General features: G+C 38.9%; 1 protein-coding gene across 1 annotated transcript; it reads left to right on the top strand.

Annotated features, from left to right (window-relative positions):
• The first annotated feature begins 356 nt into the window (after positions 1-356).
• Positions 357-16,448, top strand: map2k7 (mitogen-activated protein kinase kinase 7). The gene is made up of 11 exons (XM_088419932.1): positions 357-480; positions 5,175-5,313; positions 5,507-5,573; positions 5,807-5,920; positions 6,100-6,219; positions 6,408-6,515; positions 6,649-6,828; positions 6,918-6,998; positions 7,523-7,665; positions 7,744-7,789; positions 8,708-16,448. The coding sequence occupies exons 1-11, from the start codon at positions 357-359 to the stop codon at positions 8,852-8,854; spliced, it is 1,269 nt and encodes a 422-aa protein (XP_088276058.1). The 3' UTR covers positions 8,855-16,448.
• Positions 16,449-18,816: the final 2,368 nt, after the last annotated feature.

Consider the following 18,816-nt stretch of genomic DNA (forward strand, 5'->3'; position numbering starts at 1 on the left):
CATGTCTAATTTTGAGGCATTTGAAGACATGCAGACAAAGTTTCTTTCAAATTGTATAATGTTGAAGAATATGATGCCAGAATTTGGTGGTTGGGAGATGCAGGAGAGAGGCTCGTCATCTGCATGTGTACCTGTATAACTGTCCCTATCAAATTATGTACGTGTCTATCTTGATGTAAATCAGTACCTGTCATTATATGGCCTGTCTAACTAAATTGGTACCTGTCTGTAGGCCTGACAGACAGTATGAGCATGTCTGTTTTTCTGTATTCTTCTGTCTGTCTGTCTGCGTATGCATCAGTCCGCCAGAGAGGGCAGTATCGAGCTGCGCTCCACGGGGAGCTCAATTTTTCAAGATGTCGTCGCTAGAGCAGAGGCTGTCGCGGATCGAAGAGAAACTAAAGCAGGAAAACGAAGAGGCTCGGCGGAGTATGGACCTCAAGATCGACATGAGTCCGCATAGATCCCACGCGAGACCTAGTGAGTATCCACCGGAGATGCCCGGGCTGTCCGGAAAAGGACCAGAACAACTGTTGTGTTGGCGAGGAAAAAGCTCAAAAAGAGGCGGAGGGTGGGAGTGAAGGAGAGGGGCTGTTAGCCGCTGCGTGCTAACCAGCTAGCTACATAAACAAACAGCGACGTACGTATTGCGACATGTCGTTTGGGGTTAACGCCCTTATTTCGCGTCGGCAGCGAGTCCCGCTGGATGTGTAAATTGAGATTATGAAGTCTGAGACGCTGTCATGAAGTATTTAGTAAGCAGTCACCTCTAGAATGTGCTGGGCTTCTGTGCTGTCAAACATGCTAAGCTAGCTTGCTAGCAGTCTGAGCTATAGTCGAATGCAGGCCCGACATAAACCCTTAAATGTTGTATTGTTGTCGTTTTATGTTGGTACGCCCTCCCTTGCTGTATCCTTTCCTTGTCAAAAGTGGCAAACAACTCATGAACTCTTTTTTTGCCATTTTTATCTTTGATGTGACAGCGGCGAACAGATTTCAGATCGCCAAATAAACCACACTCCTATAACTTCACAAAATGATGTATCGTTCATTGAGTTTTGTTGTTTGTGTTAAGTGTTGTTTACATATGTGTGGTTTACAAATATCGGATAAGAAGCGATTTAAACAAAATCTAACAGCATCTCTGCAAAATGTATTTTTTCCCCAACGTTTTTTCTCCTTCACCTTGTTTTCACTATTTTTAAAATGTTCGTACAGGTTAAGTGTGGGATTTTTACAGTATCGCCGTTTCCTAATTAGCCGATTCCAGATTTTTAAAAACTTTTTTTCTCTCTTCAAATTTATTTCAAGAAAGACAAACCATAATGTTCAATGCCTTACCATGTTTACTCTGAGATAGCTGGACTATTTCTCCATGCTAGACATTCAATTGCAAGATGTAGAACAGAAAATCTGTGATGATCAGGATACCAGTAAATCACAACACATACTAAAACAGGATACAGGTACATACGTGAGGGTAATCCGTTTTATCAGTGTGAGAGACGGGGGAAATTAGATTAGAATTTTATGGTGAAAATATTCAATAGGTGTGCTATTTTAGAACTGTCTGTCCCAACTATTTTGGGGGCGGGTGAGGACTTGTGCTTAACAGCTTATATCACACCACAGGGTATTTTATTTGGATCATCTTTTATAAATGTCCGACATTTAGGCCTTTGTTGACTTTGGCCATATTAGCTTATATTACCTGGAGGATTATTATTAATGCATCTGTGGATGTACTTTATTACTGTATGCCTTCAATTCCTGTTGATTTGTTGGTCAAAAACCTATTCTATCTTTCATGAAGTTGACGGTTATGGACTCTACCATCATCTATTTGAAATGGATGTACTGCTTACATATTTAGTACTATTAACCATCTCAACTGTGTTTCACTGTTTTTATTTGTTGGATATGTCCTCTATGAGAGTATATGTGGTGTATGAAAGAGAGTGTCTGATTGTGGTAGTAGTTGCAGTGCAGTAATGTGCGTGTGTGTGTTGTATTTTCTTTCCTCCATCTAGTCATCGTGATCCAGCTCAGTCCTGCTCCAGCTCCTTCTCAGCGTGCAGGTATCATTCAATCCATCGCTCTCTGCCACTGCACAACACCCTCCCACCCCTCCTAAACACCCTTTCAAGGCCATCCACACCATCTCCAGTCACCCCATTTCCCTTTAATTCTCGCTCACATTGCCTCATCACCTCACTTCAGTGTGGTCTCGCTTCCTCTCTTTTGACCCATTGGTACTAAACGTTACCAGTTTTTTGTTTGTTTTTTTTTACTGTATAAAAAGGTTCCATATTGGTACCTCGGCTTGTGAGATTTGTTGTTGTTTTTTTTTGTCTTGAGTTGTCAGCGAACATTGGGATTACACACACTACTTGGTTGCAGAGAGCTTCCTAAGACATAGTGGTTAAGGATGAAATCTTCATAAAAGATGACAAGTGCATGCTTCGAGAAGTATTTGCTAACCGCTAAAAGAAATAGAAGAAGTTGGGTATTAGTTGTTACGGTCTATTTTTTGACTGGCGCAACTCCTCCAGAGCCATTATAGTCAGAAAATACTAATATAACAGCAGAATAATGAGACACTTGGATAGTAAACTTATTTAGCCATTTTCAACAATAAACCCATTATATTTTCTCGCTGTTTGATTTGATAACGAAATAATACATTTTGTACAAATTATATGTTTAACGCTTGTGCCGTATTTTCTTTAACATTTTTAGATAATTTTTAACTGTATTTTAGCCTGTGGATGCTGTACTCCTGGTAGTGCAATAATTAAGCGATTGTCCCATTTTGAACTTTTGATATGTTGTGACCATCTGGGTGAAATTTCATCTCCCTAGTGTCTTGTTTCAATGATTTATCTTTGATGTGAAATGCGTTTGATGCACAGATCAATGGATTTGACAAAACACGACACAAGGTTTAAAAAGACATTTGCTGTTGACTGAAAATGACATGACATTTACTCAGGCCTCCGGTAACAACCAATCAAGGCTCAATTTGCAAGCATCACATGACCAAACCCAAAAAACAGGTGAGCATGTGATGTCATTTTCAATCGACAGCAGGTGGAAAATTTTGGAAGGTATTAAAGTTAATGAATACTGGACATTCATTTGTCAAACTGTCATTATGGAGTCCTTTAACTGCAAAGACCTTTTAGTGAAAACTGTCATGACGCATGATAGTTGATGCGAGGTTAATTTGAACCGCCTTCAAATCTTAGGCAGACATTATGGATTTTTGTGATTACCTGGGAAACTTGTCTGTAGATATTTTAATTCTATGACTGATGAATCATCTCTTTGTGAGAAAGAGGCCTGTACTTGACCTCTGATTATGTATTATTCGGCTCATTGACACCTCCCCCTCAAATCACACCCTCTTTCTATCTTTCCATATCTTTTCCTCTCTCCTCTTTGCGTCAGAGAGTGGCAGAACAGCGTTGGTGTGTACGTGTGTGGTGTGTATGTATAAATGTGCAATGCGAATGTCCGACGATTAACCACGTTTTGCTGGAGGCGGAGGATCGCACAGTGCATGTGGCTTTTCTGCACGGCGCATTTTGTTTTGTTTTTCTTCGGGAAGGGGTAAAATCGCGTTTGTTTGTGTTTTCACTGTCTCTAATCCAGCATCCCCGGAGTGTGGTGAACACTCATCTTACTCTCTCATGTTTGTTTGCCTGTAACTGAAAAGTCCTCTAACTTCCAGCTGAGCTATGGACGATGTTCCTCCTCACCTGCAGTGGGCGGCATTTGCAAACTTGTGTCTTTCCGTCGTCTTCTTATGGCTCCGTGTGCCTGTCAAGCCTATGCCTGCAAATCTGGAGCCGGCCGAACTGTGCGGATGCACACTTACTAATCCATTTCCCCCTCACTAAGGTTTTCCCTCAACAGGTTCCAGCATACCAGCACCCGCTGTTTCTTGGGCACGAGGAGGCCAGCCCAAGCAAAACTATTGCTATTACACTACAGCAATGCAATCAGTAGCAATCCCCCACTATTCAGAGGAATAGGGACAGAGTACCGCATTTTCCACACTATAAGGCTCATTGGATTATAATGCGCACCTTCAATTGAATGGCCTATTTTGAAAGTGTTTTCATATATAGGGCGCACCGCATAATGATGTACAGAATAGAAACTGCAGTAGTGGCTGGGGTTGTGTTATGCATCTACTAGATGGAGCTGCACTGAAGGGAATGTCAACAAAACGGATGAATCAGTCAAACTTTCAATCAGAAATTAAGAATAAAGATAATTTCTGGAAAATACTGTATCTGAAGTTTGGGGGTAAAATAGCTCTTGATTACATTAAAAGATCGTTTTGATCAATGCCAAGATGAATCAAGAGTTTAAAATAATATGATTCAATTAAATATTTGCTTCAAATTTTTAAATCAAATTGCAACCAAAAACCTCATAATGTATTGTTTTGTGAATTAAAAAAACAGTTCTGGACTTAATTTAGCATATCGGAATTTCAAGCAGTGTATTATAAGACATTGAATTGTAAAAAAAAATGCATTCATAACTAAAATGCAGAGGTAAAAAGTAAAGAATTTGCAAGTTGAGAAAGTTGTTTTATTTTTTCGTCCCCCAAAAATGAAACCTCACAGTTTATGCGTTGTATATGGCGTAAGGCACTGTCAACTTTAGACAAAATTGAAGGCTTTTAGATGCGCCCTATAATGCGGAAAATACGATAATCCTGGAGCGATACAGTATCGACTGATAACCGCAATTCTCTTGACATGAATATGTCATTTTAGATATACATTTTAAAATTATCTTATTTTTTGCTGTCTGTAGGCATAAAAAGCAGGATTACTGCAGATGACATTGTCTACAAAAACTCGATGTTGAAGTACAGTTGCCTTACTCCCTGTTTTATTTTTTCTAACTTATGGACACAAACTGTCGTCTAGTGGTCATCAGTAGATTCACACCTCATTCAATTAGAATTTTAGCTCAGAGACTTAACGGTTCAAAGAAATGTGTGGAACTCTACTGAATAACATTATTCTCGTGCATCATGGCACAATGGCACCGTGCGATCGGTAACAGTGAAATCAAAGCTTTTCAGTGCTCTTTGCCGTGTGGGGCTTCGGCATGAAAAATTACTATTACTGATCATGTCCCTCCTGCACCAGCCCTTCAGCTGCCCCTGGCCAATGACGCAGGAAGCCGCTCGTCATCTTCAGAGAGCTCACCTCAGCACCACCCTTGTCGTCCCAGACACATGCTCACCCTCCCCACCCCACAGTACGGCCTGCAGAAAAGTCTGGAGAAGTATGTGAGCTTGCAAATGTACAGTCGCGACAAGGGCCTGACTGATAGCTAAAAAAATATATTTTAATTGATTTTAAACTAGCTATTACTGGCCAATAATCGGTCAGGCCTTAGTTGTAACATTGCATACTGAATTCCAAATCTTACGTTAGATTAACGCAGAAACATTATTTTTACGTGTTTGTCCCCACAGTGCAGAGATTGACCAGAAATTGCAAGAGATCATGAAACAAACAGGTTATCTTAAAATCGATGGGCAGGTGAGTTGACAATACAACATTGTGATTTGATTTTGACAATACAGCATTACTGCAACTTTGTGACCCGACACATGACGGGGTTTTTTTTTTTTTTTTGCATGAACTATTTTTTGCTAGCTGATGTTTAAATATATCATACAAATAGAATTATACATGTATTTAACCAAGTCACACGAGCTCCATATTCAACATTTAAATCCAATCCTGCGGCGATGTGTGTTGTCATTCTGCAGAGGCATCCGGCTGAGGTGACAGACTTGATCAATGAGGGAGAGATTGGCAGTGGGACCTGTGGGCAGGTCTTCAAAGTGCGATTCAAGAAGACTGGTCACGTCATTGCAGTCAAAGTAAGACATTGCTGTGTTTTCAATCAACCCTCCCCCGCCCTAACAGTCTGTATTATGCCAGACACGAGAGAAGTATAGTCCGCAGGCCACATCGCCAAGTTCAAAGTTCACAATGATAATTTCTGTTGGATTTTTGCCTTTGTAAGATGAAAAGCATTTGCAAATATGTGTGTCCTTAGCAAATGAGGCGAACAGGAAACAAGGATGAGAACAAGAGGATCCTGATGGACCTGGACGTGGTGCTGAAAAGTCACGACTGCCCTTATATTATTCAATGCTATGGTGCCATAGTTACTAATGTGGGTGTCCTGTAAATACAATACAATAGAGCCTTCAAAGAAGAACAACAGAATTTTTCCGTGACACTGGTTGTCATTTTTTTAAGTGGGAGTGTTTGCCTTTGAAGGTTCTACTGTATAATCCAACAATAATACGTTAATAATTTTGGTCCTGCATTTTACAATCCTGTATGCTAATGCCTTTACAGACAGATGTATTTATTGCCATGGAGCTGATGGGAACGTGTGCTGAGAAGCTGAAAAAAAGAATCCAAGGCCCCATCCCTGAACAAATTTTAGGAAAGATGACTGTTGCAGTAAGTGAATCGATCAAGTAGGCTGGCTACGATAAATATTATGATTATTTAACTATGGTAAATATTCAAGACAATACTCAACATGACTGCTTTAATTTTGTGGTTGAATCATCACTTTGTTTTTCCACACCAGATAGTTAAAGCCTTGCTGTATTTAAAAGAGAAACACGGTGTCATCCACCGTGACGTTAAACCCTCCAACATTCTCCTGGATGCCAAAGGTCAGATCAAACTCTGCGACTTTGGCATCAGCGGACGCCTCGTCGACTCCAAGGCGAAAACTCGCAGCGCCGGCTGCGCTGCGTACATGGCCGTGAGTGACAAAAAAATCCGTTTTGCAAATCTGTTGCAACTAAAATTCTTGATTGATTCTTTAATGTTCTTATGTTTTATCTTTGTCAGCCCGAGCGAATAGACCCTCCAGATCCCACCAAACCCGACTACGACATCCGAGCAGATGTGTGGAGCCTTGGCATCTCACTGGTCAGACTTCATCGCCATACTTACAGATATCTTTTTACCCTAATTATTCAGGGAATGTAAGCAAAAATGCATCCATCTATTTTAATGTAGACTCTAAACAGAATTCAAATCCGGACCTCACAACTGTGTTGCAAAAAAATCATAATTTTAATTCCGATGAATTTTAAATTGAATGAACATGACAAAAAAAAAATGTTACTCAAGACAGACCTCCACCAATGGCATACGTTTTTTTAGGGATCTGCAGGTGAACTGCAAACAAAATCCCTCAAGTTCCACTTTTATCCAGATTTGCTCCAAATGTAAACTTAAAGCAGAAGGCATTCTGAAGAATACTTTCGCTTGTGTTGTTCGGTGGTGGTAAAAGTGTTGATCATCACACCCTTCAAAACGTCAATATGGTGTTTTTAAAATCTTTTTTTAACAGCAGTTAGCTCAATTTAGGCAAATGAAAGTCATGCACTCAGTTGAGAAACTAGCCACTGCTGACATGGTGACTGTGGATGGTATCCGGTGTGCACTAGGTGGAGCTGGCCACGGGTCAGTTTCCTTACAAGAACTGCAAGACAGATTTTGAGGTGCTGACCAAAGTGCTGCAGGAAGAACCCCCTCTACTGCCTCTCAGCATGGGATTCTCCCTCGACTTCCAGTCCTTCGTCAAAGATTGGTGCGCTACACACATATTCAACACTCCTTATAGTTCATACACAATGTTCACAGAAATTCTATTGTTTTTTTTTCACAGCCTCACTAAGGATCACAGAAAAAGGCCAAAATACCACCAGTTGCTGGTAAGACTTGAATGAGCTACCTTTGTCTCATGCCGCCATTTAAACAAAAAAAAAAAGACTAATCGTCTGTGAAACATTTATTTATTAAGGGTAACGTTGTGATGTGAGTTTGAAATGATAATTAAATTATTTCGTGGTCGTAGTTTGTAGTGTACTTTACATTTTAAACTATTAATTTAGCCATTTCCAAGCAATTTTTGTGCAGGGTGTCAAATAGCTGATTACTCAGCATATTCTGTATACTGCACACACCCGTCTGCCTAAAGTGAACACATTTCTAAAACAATGTAAACCTAAAGGGCCGCGAAATAATTAAAATAAATATCTGGTACAAACATGCTATGTTAAAGCTGCGTCCACCATTAAATTTACGAAATAATTTTGCATTCCGTGGAGTCATGTAGATATTTCTCTCATTTAAATCTACTGGCTGGATAGCCCACAGTGTAATCTTTATATCACTAACATATAAAATTGCTTGTATTGTCACTGCCTTGTGTTGACGCTTTTGAGTTTCATGCACTTTGGTAATTTGGCTCAATTCAAATTTATCCCGGATAACTGTTCAATGATTAAAATGTACCTCAATAAAAACAGTTGAAGACGAAGTGCAAATGTTTTGAATTTACAAGGAAAGTACACCTAAACTGTAACCAAACTAATGAGTGTATTTTTGTTTATTCCGCTGAATCAGAGAATCACTAGAATCACTGTTGTAGAGTGCGATTTATTTCCGAGAAAAAAAAAATCAGGACATTTTTTTTTCGCTGGTGTTAAATGAGGGGTTGGAGCATGGCATTTGCAAGTGTTTTGAGTAACAAGTATGCTAATGGAACAAGTGCACCTCTTAAATGAAGGCGCCGCCGTCTGTACCACAGGCGTGACAAATTCAGCCTAATTTCTCTTCCCTTATTGCAGGAGCACAGCTTCATCCGACGTTACGAGGTGCTGGAGGTGGATGTGGCCGGTTGGTTCCAGGCGGTGATGGATCGCACAGAATCGCCTCGCAGCAGCCAGTGTTACAGCCATCAGCACCAGCTCCACTGCTCCCTCTTCAGCAGGTAGCCCGCAGAGAGCTCCTCGCCCCACGGGAGGTCAGCTGCCCTCTCAAATGTATAGTCTAGCCTCAGCCTAAAGACGCTAAGCCTAGCCTTAGACTCTGTCCACCAGAGAAGCCCTCAAAGAGCGACGCGATGATGACGACGACGACAGCGGGTTTTTGGCATGGCGGATTTGATGGCGGGAGGGACTGATGGATGGGATAGCACGTTCAATCTGGACAGGCAGACATGGAAAAGGGATGTGTGCACTGTCATTAGTCGGCTTCATTTGTGCACAGCTACCGTTATCGTCACATGTCCGTAAATGGGTCCTCACTTTGTAGTCGTCGTTTCGCAACGGGGGTATTCCAAGTCACTGTCACATGTACAGCATGTGTCCAGAACAGTCGGCACAGCAAATTTGAACACTGGAGGAAACATTTATTTCACCGGTTCAATTAAACAGAGTGACATTCATACAAGTTGTGTATATATTCACTACACACAATTTGAAATAGCTTGTGACTTTATAGTTTTGATTTGAATATTGGTGATTCTATCTAAAACATCGTCAATCATAAATCAAGAAATCTGAATATTAATTCAAATTTTGTTGTAGCACAAGAGTACATATTTTATGTAGGTTGAATTTGGTTTCGCTTTTCGAATTGAACCGCTGAAATGAATGAACCTTCCTACAATAATCCAATTTGTTGGCATGTACATAAATCCTATTTATTCTTTTAGTCTAACACACTCAGATCATTAGTGATCATCTCTAACACCAATTGCTCAGCTTTCAAGTGAATGAGCTCCGGTCCATGTATCAGCTATCGGAAGTGAAAAATGGTGAAAAAAATTAGTATTTTTCTAACCTTTGATTGTTCTTTGTCCATAATAAGTTAGCTGAGCTGCGAGGACATGAAAGAAAACTAGAGGTTGAAACGGAACGTCGTATCTATGGCTATTTGAGGGACTGCTAACTTGCAGTGTTCCTTTTCGCGTGAGCAGGCGCAGACACCGAACTTGTACAAAGGAATCGAAAGCGGGCTGGATAGATGCGATCAATTTAGGAGCATCTCGTTACTCCAGTATGGTTGTCTACCTCGTCCTCTCCGTCTGCCTCTACAGTTCATTTTTTTCCAGACCAAAGGTGATTGCGGTTGTGAGGTGGAGGCCAAAAGACCCGAGGCGCATTACGGTGCAATAACAGTCAACATTAATGTTCAAATAAAGTACAGGATTTTTTTTTTCTTGCATACGTTCTGAAGCCACTTTCAAATGTAATAAGATCGCGAATGCAACCAGATGATATGAGCATTTTGAGGTGAATGATCTTTTCCTTCCTAAACAACCGAACTTAGGGCGTCGTACATGCACACGCATCATTTTTAAAGACTTTATCAGCTGCTCTCACAACAATTTAGTAGGAAATCAGACTGAAAGTTGAACATGTTCTTAAAACGAGACGTTCTAATAATATGTTATGATACATGTGATTAAGAAATTTTTGGCCACCTCACGATTACAATTCAGCGGCTAACGTTCGAGTTATTAAAAGTATTGATGCATATTAACGTTTTCTATACTGAAGGTGCAGTGCTTTCAGAAAGTCCATTTTCAGTTTGTTCCTTGCGGATTTAAACACTTCTGGTTTGGCAATAGTGCTGCATGAAAAAAGCAGCAGCGTGCATAGAATATCGGAGTCGAAGCCACTCGGATCAGCAGCGACAACCGTATTGACGGCATTATCGGTCGGCAGTGCAGCTTGCCATTGAGTCACATGACTTCTCATTTTTGTTGTGTTGCGGATTTTTATTTTGCACGACACAGCTAACATAAAATGTGGCACTTGTACAGTTCGCGTCCGCTGTCAAGCGTAGAAGCTGAAAATGTTTGCGCATACCTGATTTTTAAATTAGATGGCACTTTTTGAATCTCAGATGGATAGACAGCCTTTATTATCACTACACCTGCACAAATTGTCGCGTGTTTTGATTTGTTTTTCTTTGTATCCCAGAGAGGACTGGTACTACCCCTTTTTGTTCTGCATTGTTTAAAACCTTCTGTATTACTTAAATTAACATTTAAATAATCAATACGTGCACAATTGGCTCGTCCACGTCTGAATCGCGATGCAATCGAGAAGCGTCAATTTATCCCACCACTCGGTGCAAAGCACTGAAAACTTTGCATCTATGAAGTCCCTGTAAAATGAATTTAAAAGTCTTATAAATTTGATGTAACTCAGTGTTGGTAACGCCCTGCTAAATTCAAAAGTGCCCAAATTGGGATGGTGTTTTAGGCAAAAAAAAATACATTAAGAAAACTGAAATGTTGAAGAGCAGTTTAAAAGGCTATCGCCACAATTCAGTAGTGCATTGTTGTCAGTCTTTTGAGAAGTTTTCAAAAATGATCTTCATACGTGTAAGATATATTAGAAAACAAATTCCTCAATTTGCTTTTCGGAGAGAGGCGGATGTAAAATACGGTGGTATCGTTTCGTAAACTGAAGGAAGACATCTTTCATGTTGCTGGAGGAACAACTAGTAGAACTAAGCATACATAACAATTAAATGATTGAAATATTAAATTTTCTAAGATAAGCTGATTTCTTCAATTATCTAATTCACTGCTAATTTTTTTCTTTTTATTGTTGTAATTTGTGTACATTTAACGTCTTTAATTTTAGCTTGCCAAGAAAAACACTTTTTAATACATATATCATTTTGTCATTCGAGCATCGCATCAAATTTTACATTGAAATCCTTTTAATTCATAGAATAATGTTGACTTTGTTGACGCCTTGTCGTGATCATTTAAAAATTTGCTTAGGTTTATTATTTGATGAAAATTATTATTTCAGGCAAGCCCAAAATGGGTTCATCTTCACGAATTTTTGTGCATGACTTAAGTGTGATATCCTACTAAATTCTCATGAGAAAATGCTTTGAGATTTTATATGTAGACATGTCGTTTAGCGTCTATAGCGAAGACTTGACTGACTCGGCACCAAAGCGAATCACCGAGAGAGACACAATAAGGAAAGAGTGGGAATGAAAAAGCCAGGAAACAGTTAAGTGTCAGAAAGAGAGCGAGAGATGAGATGGCAGTAAAGATGAGCAGAAATGGAAAGGGAGGTAAAGTTCTTGAGAAAGTAGACGTTAAGTGTGAGAGAAGACAAAAGGAATTTAAGTATGTGCTTAAAGAGATGAATGGGGAGAAAATATCCATCGTTGTACAAAGCTTTTTTGGTGTTAACACCAACTTTTATTTTGGATTTGTTTTGTTCGCCAGCGAGCTAGTTGGTGATTTGTGTTGTTCCGTTCATACTATTTATTTACTGCTGCTATTATTTTTCTTTTGTATTTTAATTGTGTTAAACTGCTTTAGACACTGCCGTCACCTCTTTATCCCCAAAGGACAAAGTACTTTTTGCCAAATAAGTGAACTCCAATGCAAGTCTGCATGTTTGTTTTTTTGTTTGTTTGTTTTTTTTTTACACCAAATACTGACCAGAAAAGCACGTTTTGAGGAAAGCGAAAAGCAAGTGAGAGAAAAATACTAACACTTGGCACATTGTAACCACACTTGACACCGTTAGATTACCGGCGTATTGGAGGACGTTTATGTGTCTGTCTGTCCAGATGTTTTTAGGTCATGTCCATCCACTGCAAGCTTGGCAACTGCACACCAAAGCTGTCCAAAACCCTAACAAATATATTGTCATTGAAACGACTTGTTATTAATTGCGCTCAGATATATATATATATATATATATATATATATATATATATATATACACACACACACACACACACACACACACACACACACACACTGTATATATGTGTATGAGTGGCTACAGAGGGCACTGTGGGGTATCAGTGACGCTACTACCCGTTTTGCGGGTTTTTTTTTTTATTTTATTTTTTTATAAACAGAGGGAGACTGGACTACCAAATCACGTAAAAGTCCAGAATTGTTTCCTATTTTGGCTCCACTAAATGACACTGTTTTCATAACACTTGAAGTGATAATTGTCACACTTTATTGTCCTCCTCCACGTATAATAAAACTAGAATGGCACTAGTTTAGGGATGCACCATTAATCACATTTTAATCCCGATCACGATTTTGGCTGCCACGATTAATTAAGCCGAGCCTCGACGATATTAACGTTTAAAATGCCGGCTACAAATATGTCAAATTAAGCACTTTGTCATCATACCACCAGGGGGCAATGTTTCCCCACGTTTGCATGACAAAAGCCTCTGATTTTGTCATCCTAATATACAGTATTGTTTACCAGTGTGAAATGACGTTGAGTTTCTCACCCGATTCCTAATATATACAATGCTAGTTGTCAATTCAGACCCATTTTGAAAAATCAGATTGGAAAAAAATTGGAATAAATTAAAAATGACATTTTGACTGCTAATTGATTCAAACTTAAAGGTAAATTATGTGCTTGGTTCTGAGTAGGCTTCTTTTTTTTTCCCTCATGCATACGTGGTAAAACTACAATGACACTCGAGAATTTTACAATTCTGTGATGTTCAAATGCCAGAATTTTGAGCCATAAATTTCCAATTCAAGCTGACTGAAGCCGGATGGCACGTAATGGCTCGCATTGATACAGCATGAAGATGCGATCCAGTAACGTCGGTCATCGCTACCCCTCGTCTAGTTTTACCCTGCGCAACATTGAATTGACTTTAAAGCCACAGTTTACATCCACAGGACTGACATGTACAAAAAGTAAACTCCGGCGCCCGGCATCCGGTCATTTCTGACTGGATGTATGTCCTGCCCCCCGACCCCAGGTGGACCCAGTCTCCCACTGTCCAACCTTGTTTTGTTTTTTTAAGCGGATGTGCACCTACACATGCTTTATGTGCTACTTGGATTGTAGAACAACAGTGGGCCCGGTACAGACCCATCTGATCTTCTGAAGAACTTTGTAAGATCCCTCCCCCCTCTCCCTCTCCCCAGCCCTAATGTAGAGACACCAAATATTTAAATTGATCCCAACCTGGCTTGATGTGTATATTAGCTCGCCGGCTGTGTATATAACAGTGAAGCTAGCTGCTAGCGCCTACCTGAGCTGTGCCTTGGCGTCCAGCAGCTGTCTCTCTTTCTCTGTGTATTTATGTGTGTTTGAAATCCCATCTGTAAGTAAACCAAATATCATCGTCACTATGCAGTCATGCAAAACCATGTCAGCTTGCTACGAGCGGTACGTTAAAAAGAGACTCCCACCCTCTGAGTGCGACACACATGAGCTGACTTACTTGTTTAAGGATTGTATCGAGATGGGAGGGATTTTTTTTTGTTTATTTTTGTCTCTTTTGTGTGTGTTGGGGGAGGGGGGTAGATCATTGCTGTAAAGCAGGGGTGAGGAGGCTCCAATGGGGGAAATAACAATTTGATCCCTTGCTGAAATCCTGTTTGCTCGCTGTATAAACAAAGTACAAACCAATACAAAGTCAGCATTTCAAACTCAAATCATCCTTCCCCTTCAAAATCAATGGGAAAGGCATTAATCTGTTCCGATTTGCCCTGCGGGGAAAAACATTTTTTTGAGGAAACCTAAAGGGTCAGGAGAAAATGAAATATGTTGTCTTTAATGGAATATTTTAAAAAACGAAGAGTTTTCATTTCAACCTCATGGTTAAAAATAAACATTTGTTTAGTCATTACATAAATGTAAAAAGTTCTCCGCCCTGCCGTAAAGTCTATAAAGTGCACGTCATCTTCACAGCTGTAACTGCCGTTGCTTCATTTCTTCCTTATTGTTTAGGGAGTGGGGGATGCACATTATTATTTTTTTATGATTATTTTGCCAGGAATGTTTAATTATTTTTGATAAGCTCTCAAGTCAAGCTCACAATCCCACTTTCTCACACAGTGTTTATTACAATCCTTTTTTTTTTTTTTTTTTACTTTCACTTAGCTGTATGCGTGTCTACCAAAAGTATGTACCGATGGTGATTTATTATTATAATTTTACTTGGATTTTTTTCAATGTTCATTTATTTGATAGTTTATATTTTATGATTTTAAGATTATTTTATTATGAGCTGTTATTATGGATACTATTCAGGGCAAAGATGACACCAAATTGAACAAATAGATGATTACTACACTGTGAAACCTCAAAAGTTGAAGATTGTGTGATAAAAATCACGGAAATGGAATTTATTGCAACACATGAAATGGTGTGGCTGGTCAGTAGCGTATGAGCAGTAATGATTAAATATTAATGACAGACAAAAATTAAATTCCGTTGCGTGAGTATTATTGTTTTATTTTTTATTATTCAGTGGTTAACTTTTTTAACACTTCTTTGACGATTAAGGATGCTAAATGTTATTTTAAGCATTTCCTTTACAGTAAATAAGTGGATGTTTCACTTGAAAGGGGAGAAGAATTAGAATTTTCGGAAATAGTTTGAATGTTTGGAATGTCGGAAAAGAGATTCAACTTTTGAGGTTCCACTGCAGGTGATGTTCTGGTGGACTTGTGTGTCTGGCTGTTTTTGATGTCCACCTGATTGTAGCCGCCATTTACACTCAACTTTAATAGTGTTATTTTGTATTGGTGCGGATTGATCACAAATCTTGATGACTTTATGACCCATTGGCCAAATATGGGTTATAAATTGTGTGCTGTTGCTTTATTTTTTCCCCTCTTCTACAAACAAACACCCTTTTTTGTCCTGCCTGAGTTGATGTGTTTTTTTTTTGTAATTCTGTTTTATGATTATTTTTGTATTCTTCCTGATTTGATGCTGTAGTAAGTGAACTGAATTGTCGAAAAGGAGAGCTTTTCTTTTGTTTTTTGAAAGCTGTCATGACTGATGTTGCACTTGTAATGGGTTTTTACTTGTTTTTTATTTGTCTTGCTTTTCAGACCCTCCTATTATTATTTTTAGTCACAACCGATTGTTTTGTTTTATTTATCTGTGACGCAGCAAGAGCATCATTCAATGATGTATTTTTTTCACTGATTATATATATTTATTATTGATGTGTCTTTAGATTTTTATGCTTTTTTTTAACTTGACTTGAGAAACAAGCAATCAAAAGTATATCATTATTATAATTATAATAATATAACTAAATGTGCCGAAATGTACCAGGACATTTAGCTTTACTGGTTTTAATTCCGCATTATTTTATTTTTTTAATTTGCTGTGTACCCCAACAACAAACAAATGTTCACCATATTTGGAATGTTGTCCAATTTTTCATTTTATTTTGTGGCCTATTTCCTGCTTATCCCAAATCTTTTGGAAATATATATTTTTTTTTTTTAATGGGCGGAGGGGTGGGGTTGTATCTTGACTTTAGCAGTTTTCACTATGAAGACAAGAGAGAACCAACAAACTGTTAGTTTTTTTTCCCCACCAAAAAGATGTATGTATCGAATCTGCCTGCTTTACTGCCCCTATTATTTTCTTGCTGTATTTCACCTCTCCCACAACCCTCGTCTCATTTAAAAAAAAAAAAAAAGAATAAATGCCATTATATTGTGAATACCTCAGGATTCTTTTGATGAAAAAAAACAATAAAACACCAAAAAATCAAATAAATAAAAACATGAAAAAAAACAGAGTTATAGGAGTGTATTGCTTTATTACAGACTCAAGATACGGACACAAACATCTAAGATACACAATAGGAAAACAAGGGTTTGCTTTTTAATATTTGATTATTTTTATTGTTTACATATCAAAAATTATGTCTCTATTGTCAGTGTCATGACATTTACCCTCAGTAGTGGGCGACTTGATTTATGATTAAATTTATAATTGCTAAAACGGTTATAAAAGAATTGGTATTGTTATGAATATAGTTATAGGCGAAAAATATAAAACAATTAAATGAAAAACGGTAAGTACAATATTAACTGAGTGTGCTACCCTGTTTACGACCTCTAAATGTCCCACTCCACAGAACATCACGGTATTATTTTAGCATCGCCTCTGGTGGTCAGCAGGTACGAAACGAACCTGGTTTTGAACTGGCGGTCATGCAATATCTAATTTGTCCACAAGAGGGAACTCTTTTCAATGTTTAAGTCACAGTGATTATATTGACGACGCCGAGTACATACATACTGTACATTAGCCCCTTGAATTATGAGTTGGCCCAAGAGTTTGTTTTCACACCAAGCGACTTCGCACGGGGTCGGAGTTTATTCAAATCAGGCTGATGACGTAGCAGGGCCGGGGGTGAATTGCACTACTCCTCCTGTCCAGCAAGTGGCGGTAACTAGAAATAAAAGGATGATAAATAAGCAAGATGACGTTTTATTAATGCGCTCAAAAGGCGTTATTTGTTGCGCATGCTATTTAGAGTTTTGACTGCGTATTTAGAAAGTTGATTGTAAATTCTTGTTTTACATAGGTGCCTTGAATGGAGCAAAAATCTCAATCTGTGAGAAAAAAAAAAACCTACTTTCCCCTTCTTCACTGTAACTTTCCAGCAACATGCAGGACATGACTGCACATGTTCCTCACTCATGGAAGCTTACATAACGCTGATTATGTTACCTTTTTTTCAGGTGTGCTGTATTGCATTGCTCCATACCCTTTTTCGTGCACCACACAACCCAGATTGTCCGCATACTTCTGTCTTAAAACACACCACTTGCATGCTATTGTGCTGCAAAGTAGGAAGTCGTATATGAGCGGTGGCGCAACATGAAGAAAACTGTTGCCCTGCGGCGGCGTGAAATGAACCAACAGGATGATGCCTGACAGACCTCATCTGAAGCTTCGGCATGCAAATGTCAAGCGCGTGTAACCCTGATTGACTTTTGCCTTGACAAAATTCATTGTTTAAACTGGAATTTTAAAAAAAATGCGGTGCTGGAATGCTATATATAAAAATCGTATGTGGGCAAAGTATGGCTTCTATGTCTTGTTTTTTTGTTGTTGTTGTTTTTGTTTTCTCCCTTTTATCAATTCTTCTCTTTTTGTTGTAGGGACTGAGAAGGAGGAAAACTATCAAGTCATAAATGAAAATCTCAGATGTGAAGCCACGATAATTAAACCACAATATAGCACGGTAACACAAGTACACGCAAATATATTTGTTTTGCTTTTGGCAATAGTGTCTTGTTTTGGCAATATTTATATTTATATAGATATCAAATGCAGATTAATAAAATGTTAATTTCCAATGGTGCAATTAACTGGAATATGTTACTCCAAGCGTTGCCTGTTCAGCTGTTTTATACGCCCACAGTATGTGCATAAAAATGTGCGTTTGCCGTCTTCCTGTCATGTTGCAACACGCAGCCGCCGCCCGTCCATGCATTGCACTTCCACCTTCGTTGGTTGGTGCACCGTTAATGACAGGCTTCTTTGAAAAGATATTTTACACCAGAGCAGCAGCAGAAAAGAAAATAACACAACAACAGACCTCGCCCCCTTTTACCTTTTCTTTTCCTCGACCCTGTTTTAAAATGAGTCTGACCATTTATGGTTTGGGAATTAAGGCCAATCCTCATTGGTGGAGTGCAGGTAGATGTTCCAACATATTTTTACATAGATATGCAATCTTTTTTTTCTTTCACAGCATTCATAAATGGGCATCTGTCAATAAATTTTGCTCACATATTTTCCCATGTCTGTCCTGTATCAATACTAATTTCAATGCATTTTGCTACATCAACCTCTCAAAAGTGTGTTACCCTCTAACCTACTTGTCTGCATAGTTACACCTAGTCAACTCTAGTTGCAGGTACCGACGAGTCTCTGCATTCCGACAACCCCCCCCCCCCCCCCCCCCCCCTCAAACACACACACACACACACTCCCCGCCCCCTTGCCTTCCTGGATCAGGGGCAGGAAACCTACGGCCTGTGGGCCATATGTGGCCCACATGAAATTTAGGAAAAACTTGCTCGGATTCAGAAAACAATTCATCAATCAATTAAAAAAAACAAAAACAAAAAAAAAAAAACACCAAATCA

The sequence above is a fragment of the Hippichthys cyanospilos genome, chromosome 7 (assembly GCF_059441005.1).
Source record: "Hippichthys cyanospilos isolate Australia breed blue-spotted pipefish chromosome 7, RoL_Hcya_1.0, whole genome shotgun sequence".
Classification (NCBI taxonomy): Eukaryota; Metazoa; Chordata; class Actinopteri; order Syngnathiformes; family Syngnathidae; genus Hippichthys; species Hippichthys cyanospilos.

Bases quoted from the DNA above. Each gene is read 5' to 3' on its own strand.
- map2k7 (XM_088419932.1), top strand. From the start codon at position 357: ATGTCGTCGCTAGAGCAGAGGCTGTCGCGGATCGAAGAGAAACTAAAG. The intron at 5,921-6,099 runs GTAAGACATTGC...GTGTGTCCTTAG, and splicing joins GTCACGTCATTGCAGTCAAA to CAAATGAGGCGAACAGGAAA. The intron at 6,516-6,648 runs GTAAGTGAATCG...TTTCCACACCAG, and splicing joins TAGGAAAGATGACTGTTGCA to ATAGTTAAAGCCTTGCTGTA.